The 25,949-nt window shown below is 44.8% G+C and overlaps 1 protein-coding gene across 4 annotated transcripts; it reads left to right on the forward strand.

The window, feature by feature from the left end:
• The first annotated feature begins 42 nt into the window (after positions 1 to 42).
• Positions 43 to 24,987, forward strand: CNOT8 (CCR4-NOT transcription complex subunit 8). Of its 4 annotated transcripts, XR_013215897.1 has the most exons (9): positions 43 to 255; positions 15,398 to 15,604; positions 19,760 to 19,953; positions 20,252 to 20,413; positions 20,992 to 21,136; positions 21,937 to 22,047; positions 22,531 to 23,100; positions 23,267 to 23,414; positions 24,188 to 24,987. XR_013215897.1 is itself a non-coding variant. In XM_077266412.1 (7 exons), the coding sequence occupies exons 2-7, from the start codon at positions 15,488 to 15,490 to the stop codon at positions 22,669 to 22,671; spliced, it is 870 nt and encodes a 289-aa protein (XP_077122527.1). In that variant the 5' UTR covers positions 44 to 265; positions 15,398 to 15,487; the 3' UTR covers positions 22,672 to 22,831. The 4 variants fall into 4 exon arrangements, 2 of the variants coding, with proteins under 2 accessions (XP_077122527.1, XP_077122528.1); XR_013215896.1 differs by having other exon boundaries at positions 22,531 to 23,414; XM_077266412.1 differs by lacking the exons at positions 23,267 to 23,414; positions 24,188 to 24,987 and having other exon boundaries at positions 44 to 265; positions 22,531 to 22,831.
• The last annotated feature ends 962 nt before the right edge of the window (positions 24,988 to 25,949 follow it).

The raw sequence follows: 25,949 nt of genomic DNA on the forward strand, positions 1-25,949 counted from the left end.
TGCGCAGAGCCAAGTAAAGAACTGCGCCTGCGCCGTTATCGGGACGCGCTTTCTGCTCCACGCATGCGCATTGCTTAGATCACGGCTGAGTGTGCGTCTCGCTGTACGGTACGCGGCTGTCTGCTGCTTTTTCTTCCTCCTGCACCATAGAGACGACGAGCTGGAGCAGCCGGGCAGTTAGCAGCGGGCGGAACCATAGAGAGGTCGTTAGACGAACGTCTGCGCGGCGGTTCAGGACAGGACAGAGCTCGGGAGGTGAGGCCCGGTGTGTAGGCCTGTGTGTGTGTCCTGCAGATGTCACTGCGCCGGCTGTAGGGGGCTCGGCTCCATATTGGTGGCCTGTAGGAGACACAGTATGTATGTGTGTGTATATATATATATATATATATATATACCGCCATGCACGGTATGATGCCACCTTCATAGTGAGACATGGTCCTTAGCCTATAGGACTGCATGTGCCCATGTAGACATCACAGTGATTGGCTGCAGCGGTCACAGGCTGTAGACAGTGATGCATGGCCAGCACAGGACCTGGGGAGGGTGACTATTACTAAGTTTATAATAACAATAGGGTTAAAGTCTCTGTTTGTAGAAAACCCCTTTAAGGTGGTTTCCCGCCATAATCATTCATTGCATATTTAAAGGTTTTTTCTTAACTTTACAGACAGTGGACACCTCTCGGAGTCCACCCCAGGTTCCCCCACCACGAATCGTGTCTCTGTGTATTGGCTGCAGCCTCGTCTATGCCTCTGAGGTTATTAGAGGTGGTCTGGCCTTACGCTACAAGCTTTGGGCCAGACCGCCCCTTTAAGTCTGGGCCAGTTTAGACTTTTGTGGCCCATACACAAACCTTGCTGCAGCGGTGATGGATGGTGGCGACTTACTGCTCCAGCCAGTATACAGAGACAGAAGGTACTCGCTCTGGCTCCCATCGCTGCTCTGTGTACTGGCTGCAGCGGTAACATCATGTCAGTAGCATGCATGATCAGAACAGCTAGTTGCTGAGGTAAACGGCACAAGCCTGCGAGCTTAGTGATTGGCTGCAGCGGTAATGCGCACTGTTAATGTAATGTCAACGCAGCTGCCAGGAACTGGGGCTGGAGTGGGGGAGGGTGAGTACCTAATAATAATATTATTATTATTAATAATTTATATGTCATCTTGGGTATAAGAGCATTTGGGGTCCACATTCCTTCAAGTGGAAAACCCCCTTTACTTGAGATACCAAACGATGAGTTCCAACAGGGCATTCTCCCCAAAGCACGGTCACTCCTAACGCCGGGGTTCTGCGTATGGATCTCAATGTCCGGACCTGCGGCGTGTCTCCTGATCCGAAATAAACAACCTGATGGCCACATACAAGCTTGTTGAATTAGGAGACCCGCGGTCGGTCTGGGCATTGTGGTGCCTTTTTGCTGACTGATGAGTAGAGGGCCAGCTATAGGACTGCTCATATACCGGTATGCATGTGTTCTTATTACTTGTGGGTTTTTTTTTTTCAGTATATAACAGAAATAACGACTGGTGGGGGAAGGGGGGGGTGTAATTATTCAAGACTGATGTTTGATGTTTTCTTTCATCAAAAGCCCCCCCCCCCCCCCCCCAAAGTAAGATATGTGTTCATCATATTCATTTAAAGGCAGACACCTCTTCATAGATTCAGCGTGTTCGTGAAGCAAAATCAGAAGTCTGCAGTTTACTTTATAACATAGTGTGGGTGGTCCTGCCACCTCCCAATATCCTTTTATCTTAGGAGGTTTAGGCTACCCCCCCTCCACCATCTGTCATATTTATGCAGGAGTTGAGGAATCACGATGCTCTGATAAGTAATTTCTCTGTTATAAATAGTTGTTGCCCTAAGTACGGGTAATTTTAATTGCTGATGCAAAGCTCCTGCAGGATCCAGCTGCTTATGTTGAATACCGTCCGCTCCCAGGTGCAGAAGTGCCATCATGCAGGAGACTTTCCTAACTTTACCTGCCTGCAGACTCGTCAGTGTCACCATACAGACCTCCGATTCCCATCTTCTTAGATTATGGTTAGGTAGTCCGTACACAAATAAGCAACTCTGCAATTTGTTTTCTGTTTAGATTTACTCACACTCTACCCATCTCCTGATTAGTGATGAGCGAGCGTGCTGGGATAAGGTATTATCTGAGCATGCTCAGGTGCTAAGAGTGACTTTGGCGTGCTCAAGTGCTATGTTCGAGTCGCCGTGGCTGCATGTCTCGCGGCTGTAAAACAGCTGTGACATATGCAGGGGTTGTCTAACAAACAGGGAATCCATGTATATGTTGCTGCTGTTGAACAGTCCTGAGACATGCAGCTGCGGTGAGTAGAACATAGTATTTGAGCACGACGAAGGCACTCTGTTAGCAAAAAGCTAATCACCAATCCTGATCTTTTTCTCTTTTGTTGTTTAAAACTTGTCCCCACTCCAAGATGATGGCAGTAGCCGAACACACGGCTGAGTTCCTATGAGACTATGCTCACATGTCCAGTAGTGATTCGTTAGAATGGATCCAGCAGCAATCTGTTTAGTCCGTTTTTTACACAACTGATTGATCTCTGCTGGATCTATGTTTTTTTTTTTTTTTTTTAAACATTGACATCTCTGAAAAAAGGAATTAATTAGCCATATTTGTTTTTTTTTTCATTTGAAACTGATCTTTTTTTTTTCTCTTACTGGATTCAATAAGCAAAAAACGGATCCGTTACAAATGGTAGAAGCGGATCAGTTTTCCATAGTCTTCAATGGGAAAAAAATGGATTCAGCAGAGATCAGTTATTCTAAAAAAAAGACTTAAAAGCTCTGCACAACTTTTTACCAACGGATTGCTGCTGGATCTGTTTTGTCCCGTCACTACTGGACAAGCGAACATTGCCTAAAGGTACCGTCACACTAGGCGATATCGCCAGCAATCCGTGACGTTGCAGCGACCTGGATGGCGATATCGCTGTATTTGACACGCAGCAGCGATCTGGATCCCGCTGTGAAATTGCTGGTCGCTGCTAGAAGGTCTGCACATTATTTGGTCGCTAGGTCGCCGTGTATCGCCGTGTTTGACAGCAAAAGCGACGATACCAGCGATATTTTACACTGGTAACCAGGGTAAACATCGGGTTACTAAGCGCAGGGCCGCGCTTAGTAACCCGATGTTTACCCTGGTTACCAGCGTAAAAGTTAAAAAAACAAACAGTACATGCTCACCTGCGCGTCCCCCAGCCTCTGCTTCCTGACACTAAAGCGCCGGCCCTAAACTGAAAGTGAAAGCAACAGCGGTGACGTCACCGCTGTGCTGTTAGGGCCGGAGCTCAGTCAGCGTCAGGAAGCAGAGGCTGGGGGACGCGCAGGTGAGCATGTACTGTTTGTTTTTTTAACTTTTACGCTGGTAACCAGGGTAAACATCGGGTTACTAAGCGCGGCCCTGCGCTTAGCAACCCGATGTTTACCCTGGTTACCCAGGGACCTCGGCATCGCTGGTCGCTGGAGAGCGGTCTGTGTGACAGCTCTCCAGCGACCACACAGCGACGCTGCAGCGATCGGCATTGCTGTCGCTATCGCTGCAGCGTCGCTTAGTGTGACGGTACCCTTAGGGTATGTGCACACGTCAGGATTTCTTGCAGAAATTTCCTGAAGAAAACCGGAAATTTTCTGCAAGAAATCCGCATTTTTTTTTTTTTTGCGTTTTTTTCCCGTTTTTTTCTAGCATTTTGCAAGCGAAATTAGCTTGCAGAATGCTAAAGTTTTCCAAGCGATCTGTAGCATCGCTTGGAAAACTGACTGACAGGTTGGTCACACTTGTCAAACATACTGTTTGACAAGTGTGACCAACTTTTTACTATAGATGCTGCCTATGCAGCATCAATAGTAAAAGATAGAATGTTTAAAAATAATAAAAAAAAATGGTTATACTCGCCTGCAGACAGCCGATCTCCTCAGCAGCGTCCGTTCCTATAGATGGTGTGTGTGTGCAGGACCTTCGATGACGTCGCGGTCATGCGACCAATCACAAGACCGCGACGTCATCGCAGGTCCTTCACACACACCATCTATAGGAACGGAAGCGGCAGCATGCACCTGAGAGGCGGGAAGACTGCGGGGGCCATCGAAGGTGAGTATATGACTATTTTTTATTTTAATTATTTTTTTCTTTTTTTTTTTTTTTACCAATTATATGGTGCCCAGTCCGTGGAGGAGAGGAGACTCTCCTCCACCCTGGGTACCAACCGCACATGATCTGCTTACTTCCCGCATGGTGGGCACAGCCACATGCGGAAAGTAAGCAAACCAATGCATTCCTAGGTGTGCGAAACCCCCGCAATTCCGCAAATTTAATGAACGTGTTGCTTTTTTTTCCGCGATGCGATTTTTTTGCGGAAAAAAATGCAACATGTGCACAAGAAATGCGGAATACACTGTAAATAATAGGAGGCATATGTAAGCGGGTTTTTTTGCGTCTTTATAGCAAAAAAACGCGAAAAATACTGAACGTGTGCACATGGCCTAAGGCTACTGTCACACATCAGGTTTTTTGCCGTCAGGCACAATCCGTCAAATGTTGAAAAAAAACAGATCCGTCGCAGATTGTGAAAAACTGATCCAGCTAATTGGATCCAAAAAAAACTGGAGCATGCTCAGTTAAAGAAAACAGAATCTGTCTCCGGATTCCGTCATTTGACAGATCCGGCGCCATAGGGTTCCATTGTAGCAAACGATGGATGGCGACCGATGTTTTTTCGGCGGACACAAAAAACATTACTATGTCCTTTTTTTCCGGCCGCTGGAAAACCAATTTTCGACGGATCCGGCAAAAAACGGATGAAATGTGAGACCATTTGTCGCTAATACAAGTCTATGAGAAAAAAACGGATCCGCTGGCAACTTTTGCAGGATGGTTGTTTTTTTTTTTTTTTTTTTAGAATTTGCCGGATTGAGCCTGACGGCAAAAAACTGATGTGTGAAAGTAGCCTTAGCTATAAGGATGGGGTCACGCTATCGTTGCATATTCTCTCTGTGAGAGAATTGGATTGATTATGTTAAGGACACACTGCAGTGTCAGCTTAGTGTGATGCGATTCTCTTGCATGGGGAAATCGGAGCACAGGTTAGGAGAAGACAGGGAACCGAATTTCTCCATTGTCTGAGTCCGCGGATGCCGGACATGACTTGGATTTCATCCGAGTTCAGTCTAGTGTTTTACATGCGCCCATAGACTTGCACAGATGTGCATGGTCTGATTTGCAGATCCACTCACAGCATGCTGTGATTATTATTTTTTTCTCATGCATGAGAAAAACAAACCACAGATCTGCAGTGCTCGATCGTATAACATTGGGCCCAGTGGTGTCTGATAAAACATCACGTAGCACTCATCCGATGTATACTCTTGTTTGAGTGAGCTCTTATACTGAAGCTTGCTGGAGTCTCGGGAGTTAACTCTTAATCCTGGCCACCTCTTTCCAGCTATCATTAATTGTAATTAATCAGTGAGATTACCAGACAAACAGTTATCTGACCCTGCGAGTATTGGGAATGAGAGGGCCAATGTGGGTGACAGAAAATAGAATTAGACTTACCGGTAATTCAATTTCTAGGAACCCTCCACAACAGCACCATAGGATACTCCCCTAATAGGGAGACGAAACACAAATAGGTCAAATAGCCCCATTCCACTTCCTTTCTCCATTGTTTTTGTAAAGGACTACACAGGTATGAATGCTTCAATATTTATTCACATCACCCAAATGAAATAACAAAATAGGGTGGGATTACCCCTGCTGTCGTGGAGGGTTCCTAGAAATCAAATTAACGATAAGTCTAATTCTATTTTCTCTAGTCATCCTTCATGACAGCACCATAGGAGGAATGCCAAAGAATAATTTTTTTAGGGGGGACAATGTCCTGGAGAACCTTCCTTCCAAAGGCCAAATCAATATTAGACATTAAATCTAGTCTGTAATGTTTTGAAAAGGTATGGACCGAGGACCAGGTTGCAGCTTTGCAGATCTGCTCAATGGAGGTGCTTGCCCTCTAAGCCCATGAGACTGACATAGCTCTGGTGAAGTGTGCTGTAAAAGTCTCTGGAGGTACCATTTCTTGGTTTCAGTAAGCTCCACAAATTGCCTTCTTAAGTTAATTTGCAATCGCGCTCTTGGAAGCTCTTTTTCCCTTATTTTTTCCAAAGTGTTGTATGAAGACATTCTGGTCCTTCCTCCTTGACCTTTGAAGATAGTTCTTCGAACATCCAGAGTATGGAACTCCGTTTCTTTAGCATTGGATGGATTCTGTCAAAAGGAAGGGAGTACAATTTCTTGGGACCTATGGAACTCCAAGGAAACCTTAAGTAAAAAAAGATGGATCTAGGTGGAAAATAATTCTGTCCTCTAAGGTTCTTAAGTAGGGTTCTCTGATTGAGAAGGTCTGTAGTTCACCCACTCTTCTCGCTGTTGCGGCCACCAGGAAAGCTGCTTTCCAAGACAATTTACCAGGAAAGCTGCTTTCCAAGACAATTTATCCAAGTCTATAGTCCCTGTAGGTTTTGTGAGGCCTTTGAGAACCGCTTTCAAATCCCAGGCTGGGACCAAATTGGAAACCCTAGGTTGTAGACAAGAGGCTGCGATCATAAATCTCCTCACCCAGTGATGGTCAGCTAGGGTCTGATCAATGTATGAGCTGAGGGCTGCAACTTGGACTGTTAAAGTGCTAGTCTTAAGACCTCTTTCCAGCCTGTTTGAAAAAATCGAGGATTTGTGCCACATTCGGATGTAATATATTCGATGAGTTAGATCTGCACCAGGATATGAACGTTTTCCATATTTTGTTGCAGATAGAATTGGTCACTGGCTTCGTGCTTCCTTGAAGTGTCTTCACCACCTTATCCGAGAGACCTCTAGCCTTTAGGATGATGGATTCAGAAGCCAGGCCGCAAGCTGAAAGGCCTGAGGATATGGGTGACAAATCAGTCCCTGCTGGAGAAGGTTGGTGGGAGAACCAGCGGGCCATCTACCTTTAAATTGTTCAGAGCGCTGAGCCAGCTTCTTTTAGGACTTTGAGGTGCTACTAGTGTGGTCTTTGTCTTGTCCCTCCTGATTTTCTGCAATGTCCTTTGTAGTAGAGGAAACGGAGTGAAGGCATATGCCAACTTGAAGTTCCAGCGGTGGGCGAAAGCATCCACCTCTATGCATATGTCTTTCGGGTCTAGAGAGAAGTATTTGCTTACTTTTGTAATTAGATGGGTAGCAAGTGGGTCTACCTTCGGGAGACCCCATTTTTGTTAACACCTGAAATACTCCCCCACCTAGACTCCATTCTGCTGGGTGTATCGTTTTCCTGCTGAGGAAATCTGCTTGAATGTTGGCAGACCCCTTTAGATGGAATACACACGGAGAATTGTGGTGTTCTGCCCAAGCAAAGTTCCTGCTTGAAATTGCCTTCAGACTTTCGTGCTCCCTTGGTGTCGCAAATGCGCCACTGTGGCCGTGTGTGTGTATATCCTTTTACCAAGTCTACTGCCTCTTTTAGTTCTTTTTCTACCACCTTCAACTTCCTGAATTTTGAATAACGAAGACTGACGTCTTGGGACCATATCCCCTGAAATGTGGCATGGGTGACAGTGGCTCCCCATCCTCTTCCACTGGCCTCTGTTGTGACGGTTGATAGGGGATTTTGATCCTAAGCTCCCCTGCTCAAATTCTTTGGGTTGAACCACCAGCTGAGGGAGGCTCTTATTCGGCCTGGCAGGCGAATAGTCTTGCCAAGGGACCCTGGGGCACCGTCCCAGCAAGATAGAATGTGGGATTGTAAACATCTTGTGTGGGCCTGGGCCCAAGCTACCGCTGGAATGCAGGAGGTCAAGGACCCGAGTATTGACATTGCCGGCCTGAGAGATACTTTTCTTTGATCCCGCAAGGCTGTTATCTTGGACCATATCAGTATTTCTCCTTTGGCAGATGAGACATCTGGTCTTGCGAATCTAACATTCCCAAGAAGATTCTCCTGTTTGATGGTACCAGGTTGGATTTTTGATAATTTATTAACCATCCTAAAGATGTAAGAAGATCCAGAACGTCTTGCATTTGGCCCTCAAGGACAATTTCTGATTGACCTATGAGTCCAGGTAAGTTACAATACAGATATTTCTGTTCTGGATAGCCGCTATCCCCTCTGCCTTTAGTTTGGTGAACACCCGTGGTGCCGAAGAAATGCTGAACGGGAGGACAGTGATGTACCTACCGTCCCTGAGCTACTGTAAACCTCAGATATCTCCGATGCGTGGGTGAATGGGGATATTATAGTAAGCAGCCAAAAGGTCTATGGTTGCCATTACGAAGTCTTGGCCTAATAATGGAATGGTGCTTTTTAACGATTCCGTTTTGAACCTCTTGTACTTTATGTGCATATTTAGAGGTTTAAAATGTATTATCGTCTTGTGGGTTCCATTTATTTTTTATTAGGAACACGCGCAAATAATGTCCTGTTCCGCACTCTGTTTTCGGAACTGGGGATACCACCCTGCCGGAGAGTAACTTTTGGAGACCGGTCATTAAGGCTGCTTTCACACTAGCGTCGGTACGGGGCCGTCGCGCTGCGTCGGCCCGACGTACCGACGCATACTGTGAAGAAAATGCCCGACATGGGCAGCGGAAGCAGTCTTATGACGCTTCCGCTGCCCCATTGCAAGGTCCGGGGAGGAGGGGGCGGAGTTTCAGCCGCGCATGCGCGGTCGAAAATGGCGGACTCGACGCACAAAAAAAAGTTACATGTAACTTTTTGTGCCGACGGTGCGCCAAAACACGACGCAAACCGTCGCACGACGGTTGCGACGTGTGGCACAGCGTCGGAATGCGTCGCTAATAAGTCTATGGAGAAAAAAACGCATCCTGCAGGCAACTTTGCAGGATGCGTTTTTTTCTCCACAATGACGCATTGCGACGTGCAGTGCACGACGCTAGTGTGAAAGTAGCCTAAGGTGCTTTGTAACTCCTGAGATGGCACGGAGGCTACTCTCAATATCTGTGGAGGTCTGGAGGATTAACTTGATCTTTACCCTGATTTTAACTGATTGTCTCACCCCACTGGTGGGTGTAAGAAGTTACCACTTGGGGAGGAACCCGGAAATCCGACCCCCTACAGATTCAACGTTATTTTTCTTAACGTTGTTCCTGGGAGAGTAAGATGTTTCTGCCTCTACCTCCCTTGGGATAGCTTCAGCGTCTGGTTTTCCCTTTTCCCCTATATGAGAATGGTTGATTCTGAGGGGGACGAAAGGACCGCTTCTTGGCCACTTTGTGTTTTGTTTTTTTTCCTGTCCGTTGCCTTTTCCAATAACTCGTCCAGGGCTTGCCCGAACATATATTCCCCTTTGAAGGGGATAGAGCAAAGTTTGAACTTTTGAAGTGATGGCTCTGCTCCATAACGTCAGCCATAATGCTCTTCTGGCTGAATTTGACAAGACCGAAGCTCTGGCTGCCATCTTTACCCACACTACGTAGTCGTCGGCCAGGAACTTTGTAGCTTTTTTTTAAGAGAGGTATAGATCTCAATACCTATTCTCTTGGAAGTACCCATGCTGAGGTGTTCCTCCAGCTGATTTAGCCCACCGAAACATCGACCTGGCTACACAGGTGGATCCCACGTTTGCATCCAACATAGCCACGGATGTTTCCAACGATTTCTTTAGCAGGCTGTCTGGGAACCATAGGGTCTCGTAACTGGGAGGAATCCTCAAAGGGCAAGGTCGTCTTTTTTGCCACCTGAATATCCACTTTTGATACTTCTGTCCAGCATTTGGATATCTTCTCTTCCAGTGGGAATCTTCCTTTCCGCTCTGTAGGTGTTGCTAAGCGCTTTTCTGGTAGTTTCCACTCATCCAGTGTCAACTTTTGAATATTCACATGTATCAGAAACACTTAACTTTTTCTGAACTGTGTTCTGGACAATTTCTTCCTCTTCCACATTCATAGTGGTTATCACCACCGACAGAAGCTCTTCCATATCTTCTGATGGTAAATAATTTCTTACTGCTTTTGGGACTGATCCGCCCCTAAAACAGGATCCCAGGCCTCCCTGAGAGTCAGAATCAGAATGCTCCTCTATTGATGGCTTCCTCTTCTTCGCCACTTATGGCGTTACTGGGAGGGACTGGGAAAAGGTGGCTAGGGATGACTGGACCTCCTGGTGAACCATTCCCCTTAACTCTTCTATCAAAGAGGGCTGTTCCTCTTTAACAATTTTGTCTGTGCAGTCCTGACACAGGCGTTTTTTGTATAAAAAAGGTAACTTTTAAGACAGATGGCACATTTTTGAGGCAATTTGTTTTTACTTTTTGGAGCAGGATCCTTGTCTCCCTGAAAAGAGGAGCAAAAGGACCATAAGTATAACTCCCTAAGGACATTCCTTCTCCAGAGATAGAGACACCAAAGCCAGGTACTTGGTGGGTTTGGGTTCTGTGGTTGCGGCGCATGAAGAACGACCACCCTCCATCATAGCAAAGGTCCTACCTTGTGGTGTCTTCACTCTGGGCTCCTTATGTAGGAGCTGAGATCCCAGCGTGACATCCTGATTGGATGAATGTCTCCTTTGAATGTGGATGATTCCAGCCATTGGTGTGCTCCTAGGACGTCAGGTGCTTTGGCACTGTGCCAACAGCAAGCGCATGTGACCCCTGCAAGCGCTTCTTCTGGCAGTGCGTTCCACTGTGGAACGCAACCGGAAGTAACGTCACCTGGCTGTGACTCCGTCTGACATCCCTTCCGGTCACCGCCTGGCACGTGCGAGCAGAAGAAAGAGGAGGAGGGGAGCTCCAAGAGGACCCCGGCTGCTGCCGCCCTGCTTTAAAAAAGAATTAAAATAAAAAATCGTCATATTCTCACCTTCCGGCGTCCCCCGCAGCCTTCCCGCTCCTTGGGATGTTCCCGTTCCCAGTAATGCCTTGTGAAAATGACCTGTGATGGGGTCATTGCCGTGAGGTTTTTTTTATTATTTTTAACATTATATCTTTTTACACTATGTTTGACAAGTGTGACCAACTTGTCAATCAGTTTTCCAAACGATGCTACAGATCGCTTGCAAAACGCTAGTGTTTAGCTGGAATACGCATGCCAATTCTGCATGCGATATACCCGCGGCAGGGATGCAGAATTGCCGCAGAAATTAAGGTCACTGGTTTTGGCCGACAGGGAGAGGCTGAAAATGCCATCCGTGGTTTTATTGTGTTAATAGCCTGGCTCCCCTTTGGCGGAAGTAAAGGGGGACTGTAGGGATTTAATGAAAGTTATACTTGTCCCTATTTTATCAGTCCACTCAGCTCCTTCCACTTAAGCCTGCATGTATAATGTGACAGGTTCTCGTTCATAAACACACACAAATGTAACTGTAGGGGTGCCTGGGTTAGTTTGGTAGAGCGGGCTCAGTAACTGAACCTCCCCTACATGTAATAGTTGCCGACTGTTAAACAAGTAGCTCTGATCGGGACTGTTTAGCGCCATTGTCTATAGCTGAGACATGCGGTCACACACTTGAGCGCTTATTGACTCCCCCTGCAATGTTATTGCAGGCTGATAGGTTTCTATTGCTTTCGGGGCTTATTGCAGGACTCCATGGATTTCATATTGATGGTTCTGTAAAGCCCAACCACTGGCAAGTCTTCATAGGAGACCATCATTTTCACTATATACCGTATTTTTCTGACCATAAGATGCACTTTTTTTCCTCCAAATTTGGGAGGAAAGTGTGGGTGCGTCTTATGGTAGTGATGTAGCATGTGGGGAGGGGGGCAGCAGCGAGTGGGATCGCACTGTTATCCCACTTCAGGAGGCAGAAAAATGTCCCGGCTGCCCAGAATCAGCGCTGGGGAAACCATGTGGTCCCGATGATTAAGTGCAGTGAATATTCATTAGCTACTCCCTGCCCACCTATCAGCTGAGCGGTGAGCCAGGAGCAGCAAATGAATACTGCACTTAAGCAGGGACACACATGGTTTCCCCAGCGCTGATTCCTGCAGCTGGGGAGATCCATGTGTCCGGGGGAGGAGGAGGCAGCAGCAGGGGCCAGGGGAGAGGAGATCGCTGCATACCTGCCTGGGCTGGACGCTGAGTGCTGTGCACAAGGACCTGTGTGATGTCAGAAGTGGGCGGGCTGGAGCATCACATGGCAGCTCAGAGCCCTCCATCTTCTTGACATCATCACAGGTCCTTCAGACTCCCCACTAGAATCTGCAGGCTTCCTCTTATAACCTGTGCTGTGGAAAGGCAACAAGAGGGAGGGCTCTGTGTGTGCAGCCATGGGATGCTTTTACCTCACCACAGTGGCTGGCTGGCTGCCACAATTAAGAGGTTGGTCTACAAAACACAATAAAGCACTCTGCCACTCCTTTGGTGAACTATATGTCATAGGATCTGCAGGACATGCTGGGAGTTATAGTTCTCCCATGGGATTTTAAAGCAGCACTCTAGTGTTATTTTGCAGTGCTGGAGTGGTGCTTTCAATATAAGCCCTGTGCCCCCATTCTTATAATCACCCTCCAGCATCTTCATATAGTACTTCACAGACACCACACTGGTCCCGCAGCTTCCAACATAATAACAGACTATTATATGTGGTGTTATTATATATAACAGTATGTTATTAAATATTTTACCACATTTTTTTGCTTCAAATATTTTTTTCCCTATTTTCCACCTCTAAAACCTGGGTGCGCCTTATAGTCCGAAAAATACGGTATACCAAGCATGCACTGGGCACGTTAGTAGAAAAGAGAGGGACACAGTAGGGAATTTTTAAATTAACTACCGTATTTTTCTGACCATAAGACGCACTTTTTTCCTCCAAATTTGGGAGAAAAGTGTGGGTGCGTCTTATGGTAGGGATGTAACGTGGGGAGGGGGCAGCAGCGAGTGGGATTGCACTGGGAGGCAGGAGGCAGAAAAATGTCCCTGCCTGGCTTCAGGAATCAGTGCTGGGGAAACCACTGCTTCCCCGCCCACCTGTCAGCTGAGCCAGTGAGCGGGGAGCAGCAAATGAATACTCCTTCACAGGGACATACATGGTTTCCCCAGCACTGGATTCCTGCAGCAGCTGGGGAGATCTGTGTGTCTGGGGGAGGAGGAGGCAGGAGCAGGGGCCAGAGGGGAGACACAAGATCGCTGCATACCTGCCTGCCGGGGCTGTGCTGGATGCTGAGTGCTCCAGCACAAGGACCTGTGTGATGTCAGGAGTGGGCAGGCTGGAGCATCACATGGCAGCACAGAGCCCTCCCTCTTCTGATGTCATCACAGGTCCTGCAAACACTGCACTACAATCTGCAAGCTTCCTCCTGTGCTGTGGAGAGGCAGGGAGTGCTCTGTGGTGTCATGGGATGCTCCAGCATTTTACCTCACCACAGCTGGCTGGCTGCCACAATTAAAAGGTTAGTCACTACAACACACAATAAAGCACTCTTCCACTTCTGTGGTGAACTATAACTCCCAGCATGCCATAGGATCTGCAGGACATGCTGGGAGTTATAGTTCTCCCAATGGGATCTCAAAGCAGCACAATATAAGCCCTGTGCCCCCATTCTTATACTCACCCTCCATCATCTTCATATAGTACTTTACAGACACCACACTGGTCCCGCAGCACCATCTTCTACCCGCAGCTTCCAACATAACAGACTATTATATATAATAACAACACATATAATAGTATGTTATTAAATATTTTACCACCTTTTTTGCTTCAAATATTTTTTTCCCTATTTTCCACCTCTAAAACCTGGGTGCGTCTAATAGTCCGGTGGGTCTTATAGTCCGAAAAATACGGTACTATAGTATTGGAGTCGGTAAGCCAAACCTCGGACTCGGACTCTGACTCCTCAGTATCCCTGACTTCTGACTCCACAGCACTGGTCACTACTGAGCATGTGCATAAAGTGCAGCACAGATTCATCTCCACTAACACCCAAGATCCTTAGATCAGGAACAGAACAGACATTTATAAGACATTTCATAACCTTCACAAATTATTCTGAAAACATTTACAGCACATCCTGCAGTGTACTACTGTATCCAATTTATTATATATTTTAGGAGTCAACCCATTGTTTTCCGACGCCACCAAAATGGACTCCTACTCCACAGCCCTGATTGCAGTATATAGAACAAGCAGTCAAATTAAAATAAAATAATGAAATATATAAACTTGGTATCGCCGGAATCGTACTGACCTGGAGAATCATATTGACAGGTCACTTTTAACAAAGGAACGGCATAAGAAAAAAAACGAAACCCAAAAGACATTGGTGGAATTGCCTTTTGTTTCACAATTTCATCCCAATTTTTCTGGGACCAGCGATGTCACACCTATCAATATTTATTACATGCACACATGTATGGTATTGTGTATCTGTGCGATCATAAGAGGAGGACGGCCGGTGCAAAATATCTATTCCCAATCTCCTGGTGGTAATTTTAGAGGTTGGCCACTACTTTTTCATTGATTACCGCCGCCGACAGTGCACAGTTAGCAGCTGATCGGTGGGGTGCCGGATGTCGGACCCTGGCCAGTCAGACATTGATAGCCTATCCTAAGGATCGGTCATCTCATCAGTTAAAAAATAGTGGACAACCTTTTTAGTTACCTTTTTTCTCCAAAGGATTCTGATAGTGTGATGCAGATGGTTATTTTGGATTTCTGGGAAAGTATTGCATTTGTGCATCTAGGTTGGATTCCTTCCATGATTTTGGCAGCCAGATGCTTCCACCCAAAACCAAATCCATAAAGCCAGATGTGGTCGCTGACAGCCATATGTGAAATCTCTCTGCTGAGTGTTGGGGAAGTCAGACCCTTGCTTTTTGCCAACATTTTAAAGGGGAACCCATTACTTTTACGCTAACAGCCCGTTCACAGGCATGGCCATTGGCTGGGCAGCTTCTTTTGGCTTCTCCACACCTGGCTTGATTGACAGATGTCCGTATATGTATGTGGAGAAACCTGTCAATCAGACTAGATTGGGTGGGAAGAAGTTGGAAGGGGTGTACTCTTTTTTTTTTTTTTCTGTACGACGCTCTGTTTACAGGGTTTTAGAAAAACCCAGTTTCAATTTGTTTTTAAAAATCTGTGCTTTATTCATCCTACCCAACTCCAGAGCTGTCTGAAGGATTGATGTCACATCGGCGGCGCTGCAGGAGATCAGTTATTGGCTGCAGCGCTGTTGATGTGACAGACAATAACACTGGAAGCAGCGGTGGAGACTACAGGGGTTTTCTGAAACTGCCAAATCCCTTTTTCTCTGAAAGGATTTACTGTATCATCCTGTATTGCAGCAGTCAGATTAGATTGCTTTCTGCCTATGGTTCACACGGCATTAGATTCCTAGAACTTTGTGTAATTAATCTCTCCATTAAACACACAGGTGTAAAACCCTCCCTCTGTCCAGGACGAGCCTCTTCCTGCCTCGGTCTTTCCAAGTCCTCGCCCAAAAATTGCTCCACATCCGATCACGATGCCGGCGGCCGTGGTGGACAACAGTCAAGTGATCTGTGAGGTTTGGGCAGTGAACCTGGAGGAGGAGATGCGCAAGATCAGAGAGCTTGTCCGCACCTATGGATACATTGCAATGGTGAGTGCTATAGGATCACTTCTCCTGGTCTTCACATAGTGATAGATTTATACGTATATTAGTGATCAATATAATAAGTTTCCGCGTTGAATTTTCAGCCTCCCTGATACAGTTTGCCTCCTGGTCCATGTTTCAGATTTTTCTTTATAGGGAGTGTCCCTCTCAGTTAAACAGGCTGGATATGAGCTCTGTGTATACCCAGAGTACTGCTTTCTTTATTAGCTCATATTGGCACAGTTTCTTTTCTGTTCTGATATCATGTGCATTTCTCCTGTAGCTTGTTTTGACTGCCCTTGGCGAGACTATACTTACTTTCTCCCCTATCCACACTCTGGAGATCCAAATCTTTAACACTGAGGGAAGGGGAAAGCCAGACTCTGGCCGATGTTCATAGGAGATGGGATTCTTGCTATATACTGTAGTACTATGGTCAGACGATCGCAGGTTCAAGTCTCCGGAGGTGACTTTTTTTTAAATAAAAGTTGGAATCCCTCCTTTTCCCCATTAAATGAAGCAAAAAATACATACATGTGATCTCCATGTTAGTAAGTCAGATTTTTCAGAATCTAAAATTGATCAATAAAAACATCTGCTCAGGGCTCTAAAAAAAAACAAGCCCTTCCCCCACACACCTCCATCACCCAAAAATAAAAAACATGGGTTTTGGAAAATGGCGACACAAGAAAAAAAAATATTTTTTTTTGTTTTTCCCCCCACATGAAAAAGAAAACTACATGTCTGGTATCGTTTTTATCGTACTGACCTGGAGAATAATGATGCTAAGTAATTTCTACCGTATAATGAATGATGTAAATAAAACAAACAAAAAACAGTGCAGAATTGCACTTGGATTTTTTTCCCCACCTTACAATACATTACATGGTACAATGGATGGTATCTTTCAAAAGTACAGCTTGGCCCACAAAATACAATTCGTCGCATGACTGTATCAATGGAAAATTAAAAACGTTATGGCTGTTGAAAGAAAAGGGAGGGAAAAAATGAAAGTGCAACAAATGGAAAAGGTTAAACATACACGATGCATAAAGTGCTGTTTTAGCTGCCTAGTTCATGCACTTTTAGAAGCTGCTTTGAACAGCTGCTCTAACAAGAATGTGTACTCTTCTCCCTTGTGAGCCTTTCTGCGTCACTGCGCCAGGCTCAGGCAGCCCGAGTGTAGAGTGAGTTTTGTTGCTGGAGGTGCAGATCAAGGCAGCTTTTAACGCCTTTAATGAACTAGCTATTTTCCATTTTGGTGTTTTTTGTCCCCCATCCTCCCCTTGCAATAGCCTTAATATTTTTTTTTTCTTGCTTCCACATAACTGTATGAGGGCTTGTTGTGCTTTTGAATAACATTCATTATTATTATTTATATAGCACTATTGATTCCATGGTGCTGTACATGAGAAGGGGTTACATACAAATTACAGATATCACTTACAGTAAACAAACTAACAATTACAGACTGATACAGAGGGGCGAGGACCCTGCCCTTGCGGGCTTACATTCTACAGGGTTATGGGGAAGGAGACAGTAGGTTGAGGGTTGCAGGAGCTCCGGTGTTGGTGAGGCTGTAGCTTCGGTGGTGAGGAGGCAGCGGGGTTAGTGTAGACTTTCTTGAAGAGATGGGTTTTCAGGTTCCGTCTGAAGGATCCGAATGTGGTTGATAGTCGGACGTGTTGGGGCAAAGAATTCCAGAGGATGGGGGATATTCGGGAGAAGTCTTGGAGGCGGTTGGGTGAGGAGCGAATAAGTGCGGAGGAGAGAAGTAGGTCTTGGGAGGATCGGAGGTTACGTGAGGGAAGATATCGGGAGATTAGTTCAGAGATATAGGGAGGAGACCGGTTATGGATGGCTTTGTACGTCAGTATTAGTAATTTGAACTGGATACACTGAGGGATTGGGAGCCAGTGAAGAGATTTGCAGAGGTGAGAAGCGGAGGAATAGCGAGGAGAGAGATGAATTAGTCGGGCAGCAGAGTTAAGGATGGACTGGAGAGGTGCGAGAGTGTTAACGGAGGCTAAAGAAAAGGATGTTGCAGTAGTCGAGGCAGGAGATGATTAGGGCATGCACAAGCATTTTAGTAGATTGAGGGTTGAGGAAAGGACGGATTCTGGAGATATTTTTGAGCTGGAAGCAGAGACAAGGGTTATTCTGAGGCAGCGGACTTCCGGTACTGGGGAAAGCGTGATGTCATTTATTGTGATAGGTCAGGTAAGGAAGATCTGTGAGATGGAGGAAAGATGATGAGTTAAGATTTGTCCACATTGAGTTTGAGGAAGCGAGAGGAGGAGGATATGGCTGATAGACACTCTGGGACTCCGGATAGCAGAGAGGTGACATCTGGGCCAGAGAGGTAGATCTGAGGGTCATCGGCATAAAGGTGGTACTGGAATCCATGGGACTTTGAGTTGTCCCAGGCTAAGGGTATAGATTGAGAAGAGTAGGGGTCCTAGAACAGCGCCTTGGGGGACTCCAACAGAGAGAGAGTGGGATGAGGAGGTAGTGTGGGAGTGGGAGACGCTGAATGTGTAGTTGGTGAGGTATGAGGAGATCCAGGATAGGGCGAGGTCTTTGATGCCAAATGAGGAGAGGATCTGTAGTAGGAGGCAGTGGTCAACTGTGTCAAAAGCAGAGGACAGGTCTAGAAGGAGGAGTACAGAGTATTGTCCGTTAGCTTTGGCTGTAAGTAGGTCGTTAGTAATTTTGGTCAGGACTGTCTCAGTGGAATAATGGTGATGGAAACCAGATTGTAGATTGTCAAAGAGCAAGTTAGATGAGAGGTGGGAGGAAAGTTCAGCGTGGACGTGCTGCTCCAGGAGTTTGGAAGCGAATGGGAGCAGTGATATGGGGCGATAGCTGGACATAGCGATTGGGTCGAGGGCTGCCATTTTAAGGATAGGTGTGATTGTCGCATGTTTGAAAGGAGAAGGGAAGGTTCCAGACGTTAGTGATGGGTTGAAGAGGTGGGTTAGGGATGGTATTAGTGTAGTGGTGAGGTTGGGGAGAAGGTGGGATGGCATGGGGTAAAGTGCACAAGTGGTGAGGTGTGATTTGGAGAGGAGACAATTAAGCCCCCCTTCAGTGATGTTGGATAGGGAGGTTATGGCGGAAGGGCATTGGTCTGGTGTACAAAGGGGTTGTGGTGGTTGAACAATGAAGACTTGCCTTGTTTGGTCGAACTTATTTTTGAAGTGTGTGGCAAAGTCCTCAGCAGAGATGAGGGAGGTTGGAGGGGGCAATGGGGGGCGGAGGAGGGAGTTAAAGGTTTTGAATAACTGTTTGGGGTTGTAGGATAGGGAAGATAAGAGGGTTGTGAAGTAGGCCTGTTTAGCAGAGGTGAGGGCTGATTTGAATGCGAGTGTTGCTTGTCTGAGTGCAGTGAAGTCGTCTTGCGAATTTGTTTTCTTCCAACGCTGCTCTGCAACCCTGGACACTTGCCGGAGCTTTTTAATGATGTTATTGTGCCAGGGTTGTCTATTGATACGTCGTACTCTGCCATGAACGAGAGGGGCGGCGATACCTTGAAAAGCGGGAAAATAAATTCCAAGTATATTGAAATTGTAAAAAAAAGTGCAAATCCACTTTTTTTGTGTGTGTTAATTTACCATTTTCGCTATATGGTAAAACTGACCTGGCAGTGTGATTCCAAACATGTATATTGTTTTTAATATTAGTGATAATTTGCCCCCCACCCCAAAAAAAACCCCAAAACCATGTAACGTTTTCAATTCCAATGTTGCAGTGGCCAAACCCCCTCCCCCGCAATTTGGAATCTTCAATTTATTTTATTTTTTTTCTCGTTACGCTGTTAGCCGATTTTTAAATTCATTTATTTTATATTTGGATATATCGGACCTGTATGAACACAGCAGTTCCAAATATATGTAGGCTTATTTAATTTTGTAATTGCTTTATTTTTAATGGGGCAACTTCTTGTATTTTAATTTTAAGTTTTAGAATTTTTTTTTTTTCTGTATTTTAGTCCCAATAGGGGACTTGAACCTGTAATCATCTGATCGCTTGTAAATAGCCATGTATCAGCAATATTCAGTGGGAAGGTATAAATGGCTTTTAAAACATAGGACCCTCCTCGCCACTTCCGATCCTTGATAACCTTATGTTTGCTGTAATCATACTTTATTTTGTTTGCAGGACACAGAGTTTCCCGGGGTGGTCGTGAGGCCGATTGGAGAGTTTCGAAGCACCATAGATTATCAATACCAGCTCCTGCGCTGCAATGTAGACTTACTAAAGATTATACAACTAGGTCTCACCTTCATGAATGAAAAGGGGGAGTATCCACCGGGGACCAACACCTGGCAATTCAACTTCAAGTTTAATCTCACGTAAGTGTAATAATTGCTAAAACAATTGCTGTGATTCTAATACAGTGGATATTTTCATTAAACGGTCAGATAAGGCCCGGAGGAGACAGCGAAGGGAATATATGTGTCACGGCATGTTCAGTCTCCAGATAAGTTGGGTTGCCGGAGGATGACGGCCTCTAAAATCCCTTTAAACTTGATAACTAGAGTATATCTTCTCGTTCCTGTAGCCGTTTTCGGGTACCCTGTGTGAAACCAGTGCACCCACCTTAGTCCAAAAGTCGACCAATGCGTCAGCGTTGTATTTCTCGTCTTGCAGAGAGGATATGTATTCTCAAGACTCCATCGATCTGCTGGCAAACTCCGGCCTTCAGTTCCAGAAGCATGAAGAAGAAGGTATCGACACGCTGACGTTCGCAGAGCTACTCATGACCTCTGGAGTGGTTCTGTGTGATAATGTGAAGTGGCTCTCATTCCACAGGTGAGGCTCGTGCCACCATATGGCTATATGGCATATCTGTATGATCAAGGCTTCACGTGCCTATAAGTTCATGTTTAAGTGGCCAAACATTTCAGGTTAAATTTACCAAAATCTGTTGGGTACGGAGCAGGGCTGTGGAGTCGGTAAGCCAAACCTCCGACTCCTCAATTTCCATGACTCCGACTCCACCAAAATGGGTTCCGACTCCACAGCCCTGGTACGGAGACAGCCAGTCAACAGGAGATGAGCCGTTGTCTCCGGCAATGGCAACCAGCACTGTATACGAAGCTGTGCTGTTCTTTCTATACCTTCCCTGATTACTGGCGGTGCCAATATTGACCACCTATCATGGGGATACGTCATCAATATCTAAGTAGTGAGCAGCCCCTTCATAACTTAAAATAGCCATCTCCTAAACAACCGTGTCCCCCAACTTTCTTATAAACATGCATGCACAGCTCGGCCAAATAAGCAAGTCCAATTTGGGTGTGAAATTCGCAAACCTATAGCGAATATAGCAAATTTATATTGTTCTGTCCTCGTTTAGTCCCGACATGTAATTGATTGTTTCACTGCAGCGGATACGACTTTGGCTATATGGTGAAACTTCTCACAGACTCCCGACTTCCAGAAGAGGAACACGAATTCTTCCATATATTGAATCTTTTCTTCCCATCCATCTACGATGTAAAATATTTAATGAAGAGTTGCAAAAATCTTAAGGTGGGATATAAAATCTTCTGGCTTTAGTAGGATTTGTTTTTTTTTTTAATGTTGACTCTGTGTTTAGGAGTCCAGTGGGCGGTCCTACTTAGTGATTGACAGCCATCTATATGCATTGTGCATGGAAGGTTGTCAATCACTACCGAGGGCCTTTCCCCCCCTCAATGGATTTGCAGTTTTCTCATGTGATGGAGATTAAAGGGACTCTGTCACCTGAATTTGGCGGGCTATGTAAATGCCCTGTGTCCGGTCCAATGGGCGGTGTTTCCTCTTCTTTCATTCACCCCTTCCTTTCCTGCGGTGCGCAATATTTTCTTGAATTTGAGAAGGTTTCCTCCGTAGTTCACGCGTGCGCAATGCAATCTTGCCTTGCGCAGTATGCTTTGCCCAACTGCGGGCAAAGCCCAAAAGCATTACTGCGCATGCGCCGCCGCACTATTTTCCGGAAACACAGCGAAATACTTCCGGGACATAGTGTGGCGGCGCATGCGCAGTAATGCTTTTGGGCTTTGCTCGCAGTTGGGCAAAGCATACTGCGCAAGGCAAGATTGCCTTGCGCACGCGTGAACTACGGAGGAAACCTACTGGAATTCAAGAAAATATTGCGGACCGCGGGAAAGGAAGGGGTGAATGAAAGAAGAGGAAACACCGCTTATCGGACCGGACACAGGGCATTTACATAGCCTGCCAAATTGAGGTGACAGAGTCCCTTTAAATAGTGGAATGTTACTGAAATGTATTTCTTGGCTCAAACTGCTTGTTTTTTTTTTTTTTTTTTTTTTTTTACTCCTCTTGTACAGGGTGGCCTGCAAGAGGTGGCCGATCAGCTAGATCTACAAAGGATTGGTCGGCAGCATCAAGCAGGTTCTGACTCTCTTCTGACCGGCATGGCATTCTTCCGTATGAAAGAGGTGGGTATGTGTTCTGTAACATCCAGAGAATCGCTGCACGTGCTGGAAAAGTGTGTTGTGCCCTGCACGAATCTCTGCCAGCATGGAGGAGTCACAGACCACTCCTGATAGTGATTCTGCGGACGTCGTCTCGAGAGAGCAGCTGCTTCTCTTTTGCTCTGCACTGTCAACAGGGCGTGACGGCCAACGTCATGCTGATTGACAGCCGGCTCCCCGCAGCAGTCACATCCTGTCGACAGAACAGTCCAGCAAAAGAACTGTTCTGTTGACGTGGAGCAACTAAATCGCCAGCAGGAGCAGACAATCACGACTATGTGCATGAGTAAAACAGACAGGTACTTGGCATCTCCTGCCTGTTAGTTTTTAGGCTCACAGTAAAAGAAAAATAGATCTAAAAATGGTCCTGAATAGCCCCTTTAATGACATGCTGATGTACTGTGCCAGTTTATAATGTGGTACACTTTATTTGTTTTTCTGCGCCAGCTGTTTTTCGAGGACCACATTGACGATGCCAAATACTGCGGACGTCTATACGGGCTGGGAACAGGAGTCGCCCCCAAATCGAGCGAGGAGGCCGAGGAGAAAATTAGCATCATGTCTCTCATCAACAATGGACAGCAATGAGACATCCTTTCCTTGGTCTCCTATCTCCTGACAATATGCTACGTCATCTTCCTATATTCTCCCACGTCTCTCGTAGATTTGCTCGTCTCGGCCACATCGCTTCCACAAAGGGCAATTTTTTTCCGAGGCAGCTGTAGATTAAACAGCTGTCTAAAAATGACTGTGTCTACACACATTGTGCCAGAGCTGTCACATATATACATTGTTTTAAAACTTTTACTCAGACGTCAGCATCTTACAAAAAAAAAATATATATTTGCAAACGTAATAATCGTCAAAAAAACACTTCTCCACACATGACCAATTCTGTGGGCTGTGGCATATAGGAACACGTTAACCCCTTCGCTCATTATTGTGCAACGGCAAACATTTCCTTTGCTTTCAGTGTGGACTGTTTAACTGGAGCATTGTGAGAATCGCATTGACCAGGTCAGTGTTTGTCCTCGTTGCTTAGCTAAAGAGCCTTTTACAGAGGTTCTCCACTATTGTCTCTTCTGGCTGCACCATAGAATAGACCATTGGCTCTTCATTGGATTTGCAGTCTGATACAGATGCATCTGCTTCGCCAATATTGTGGCACTTGTTTCCTATCCAGGTACAGATATATCTGCATATGTTCTTTCTTTGGAGACCTGATTCTTTGACTGCAACCCCTGAAGAGATCGCAGGCGAAACCCCATTATAGTTCTTAACGCAGCATGTATTGCCTCCAGCTTGAAATTCAAGAGGCGGCCTTCTAGAAGGTAAATCTGATACTGTTCCCACTTTAATCATATTGTTAGAAGATACATCTAAGAGGAGTCTCTCAAGGTTTTTTGTTTTCTTTTTTTGAACTCATACGATGAATTTTGGTGATTAATGGAGACAAAAGTGACACAAAGGTCTAATATATATATATATATATATATATATATATATATATATATATATATATATATATATATATATATATATATATATATATATATATATTTTAGACCGTGAACACTAACAAGCAAATTTTAAGTTATCCGGCTCTAGACTCCTTCTTAAAGTGAAATGTCTTCTTTTGTGACCAGTTCATTCTGTTTCAATCCATTTAAAATGCAAAATGAAGCAACTTTGCAAAAAGTCTTCATTGAAAATCTCCTATTACTCTTCTCGACCGTACAAAAAAAACGTTTAGTCAGTTTCTGTAGTCCTATTGACAAATGTCTGTCCCACGCTGCACCCGCCTACCAAATGTACACCACCAACTTTTTACTGCAGGAGTCGGCAACCTGCAGCACCCCAGCTGATGTGAGACTATAACTCCCAGCCTGTCATGACAGATGCTTGCTGGATGTTGTAGCTTCCCAACAACTGGAGAGCCACAGTTTGTTGACCCCTTTTAACTTGGGGACAAAATGAATAACGGCTGTAGAATCTGACTACATCGGGTTTGTAGTCTGTTACCATGACGACATAGATGCTGCATACTCAGGATGTTTGTCTTTTTTTTTTTAAGACTTCTCAAAGTTATTTATTTTAATTTTAGATGAATTGGAATAATACAAGGTGAAGCTTCCCTTTAAGAACGTGCAATGCCTTTCCTTTTAATGTGAAGCTATTTAAATCTAGTGAATGTGACCATGTGGGGTAAAGCCAGTGTGCCTGAAAATCTTTGCCATGCTTCATTGGTATCACACAGGGCTTCTTATGTATCAAAGGTGTCAGTAGCTACCTGGAAATTTTCGGAATTTTTTTTTTTTTTTCTTCTGGGATTAAATCAACAAAAAACTAATGGCGGACTCTTATGTATTTAACGCTGCACACAGTCTCATTGTATGAAGAAACCAAATATATTGACTCCAATAAAAAGATTCTGACTCGCTGATGATGGTGTAATGAACATAAAATGAATTGTATTTAATATTTTCTGCTGTGCGGCACAAATACCCAGAACAGATGTTTTATTTTTATTAGTGACCGATTTCTGATGCTTCGGCCGCCTCCTGCCATTTTATGCCCTTTTTTAAAAAAATGGGGAAAAAAAAGAGGTTTAAGGCCTTTTTAATGTGGAATGTATGTATCCTTTATTTATGTATATTGTATCCCTGACATGAGAACAAACACTGCCCTGTTCCTTATGTCACCCTGTAAAATAAAGAATATGTAATAAATAACTGAAAGCATTGGAAAAAAAAAAAATCCACAACGTTCCCTGTAAGTCTTGCGGTTTTTAATCCCAGCGGACTTTGTAATCCGTCTCCATTATTGTAAGCTGGAGTTTAAGACGCGTGTAAATATTATTTATGTTTTTAAACTTGTAAAATAAAGATATTTCATTTTGGGTTTTTTTTTTAGTAGAGACAATTTGTGTAGCAGAGACTAAATTTATAAGTTCCTTTTGGATTCTTGATTCTCCCAATGTAGAAACAGATTTCCACCCCAAACTTTAAGTATACTATTAAATCAGAGGTCAGGAATTACATTTTTTTTTTCTATTTGGTTTCAAAACTGAAGGAAAAGATGCTATTTTGTCTGTTGCCTTTAAATTATTTTAATTTTATTTTTACTTAAAAAAAAAAAAATAATTTTAATAAAAGTGAAAATAATTTTAAAATAGCAATTTTAATTACATCTTTAGTTTTTATTTTATTTTCACTTCATTTGAAGTAAAAATAAAGTGAAAATATTTTTTTTTATTTCATTGTCTATTTCTTGTTACCACTTTTGATAAAAAACAAACAAAAGCTACAACTACTCAATACAGGGTGGGCCATGTATATGGATACACCTAAATAAAATGGGAATAGTTGGTGATATTAACTTCGTTTGTGGCACATTAGTATATGGGAGGGAGAAAACGTTTCAAGATGGGTGGTCACCATGGTGGCCATTTTGAAGTTGGCCATTTTGGATCCAACTTTATTTTTTTTCCAATGGGAAGAGGGTCATGTGACACATCAAACTTATTGATAATTTCACAAGAAAAACAATGGTGTGCTTGGTTTTAACTTAGGCTCTGTCCATGCTATTTTTATTCCATCTAGGCTTAGCCCTCCTCACAATTCCGTCTCAGCCCCAGGGAGGCACTGGCCCTACATATGCACAGACCCAGAGAGTTGCGCTTCCATCCCTCCCACACCACTATTTACTAAGCCTTTGCAAGAAGTAGTGGCCCATAGGTCAGGCCTTGGCCTGCTCCCTGGACTGCAGTCCTTCCACCATGCAGGCCCCGCAGCAGCCCCCCACCCCTGACACCTGGGATGCTAACACACCCTCTCCCCCTGAGTGGGCAGTTGCTATTTCACAGT

The sequence above is a fragment of the Ranitomeya variabilis genome, chromosome 5 (assembly GCF_051348905.1).
Source record: "Ranitomeya variabilis isolate aRanVar5 chromosome 5, aRanVar5.hap1, whole genome shotgun sequence".
Lineage (NCBI taxonomy): Eukaryota > Metazoa > Chordata > Amphibia > Anura > Dendrobatidae > Ranitomeya > Ranitomeya variabilis.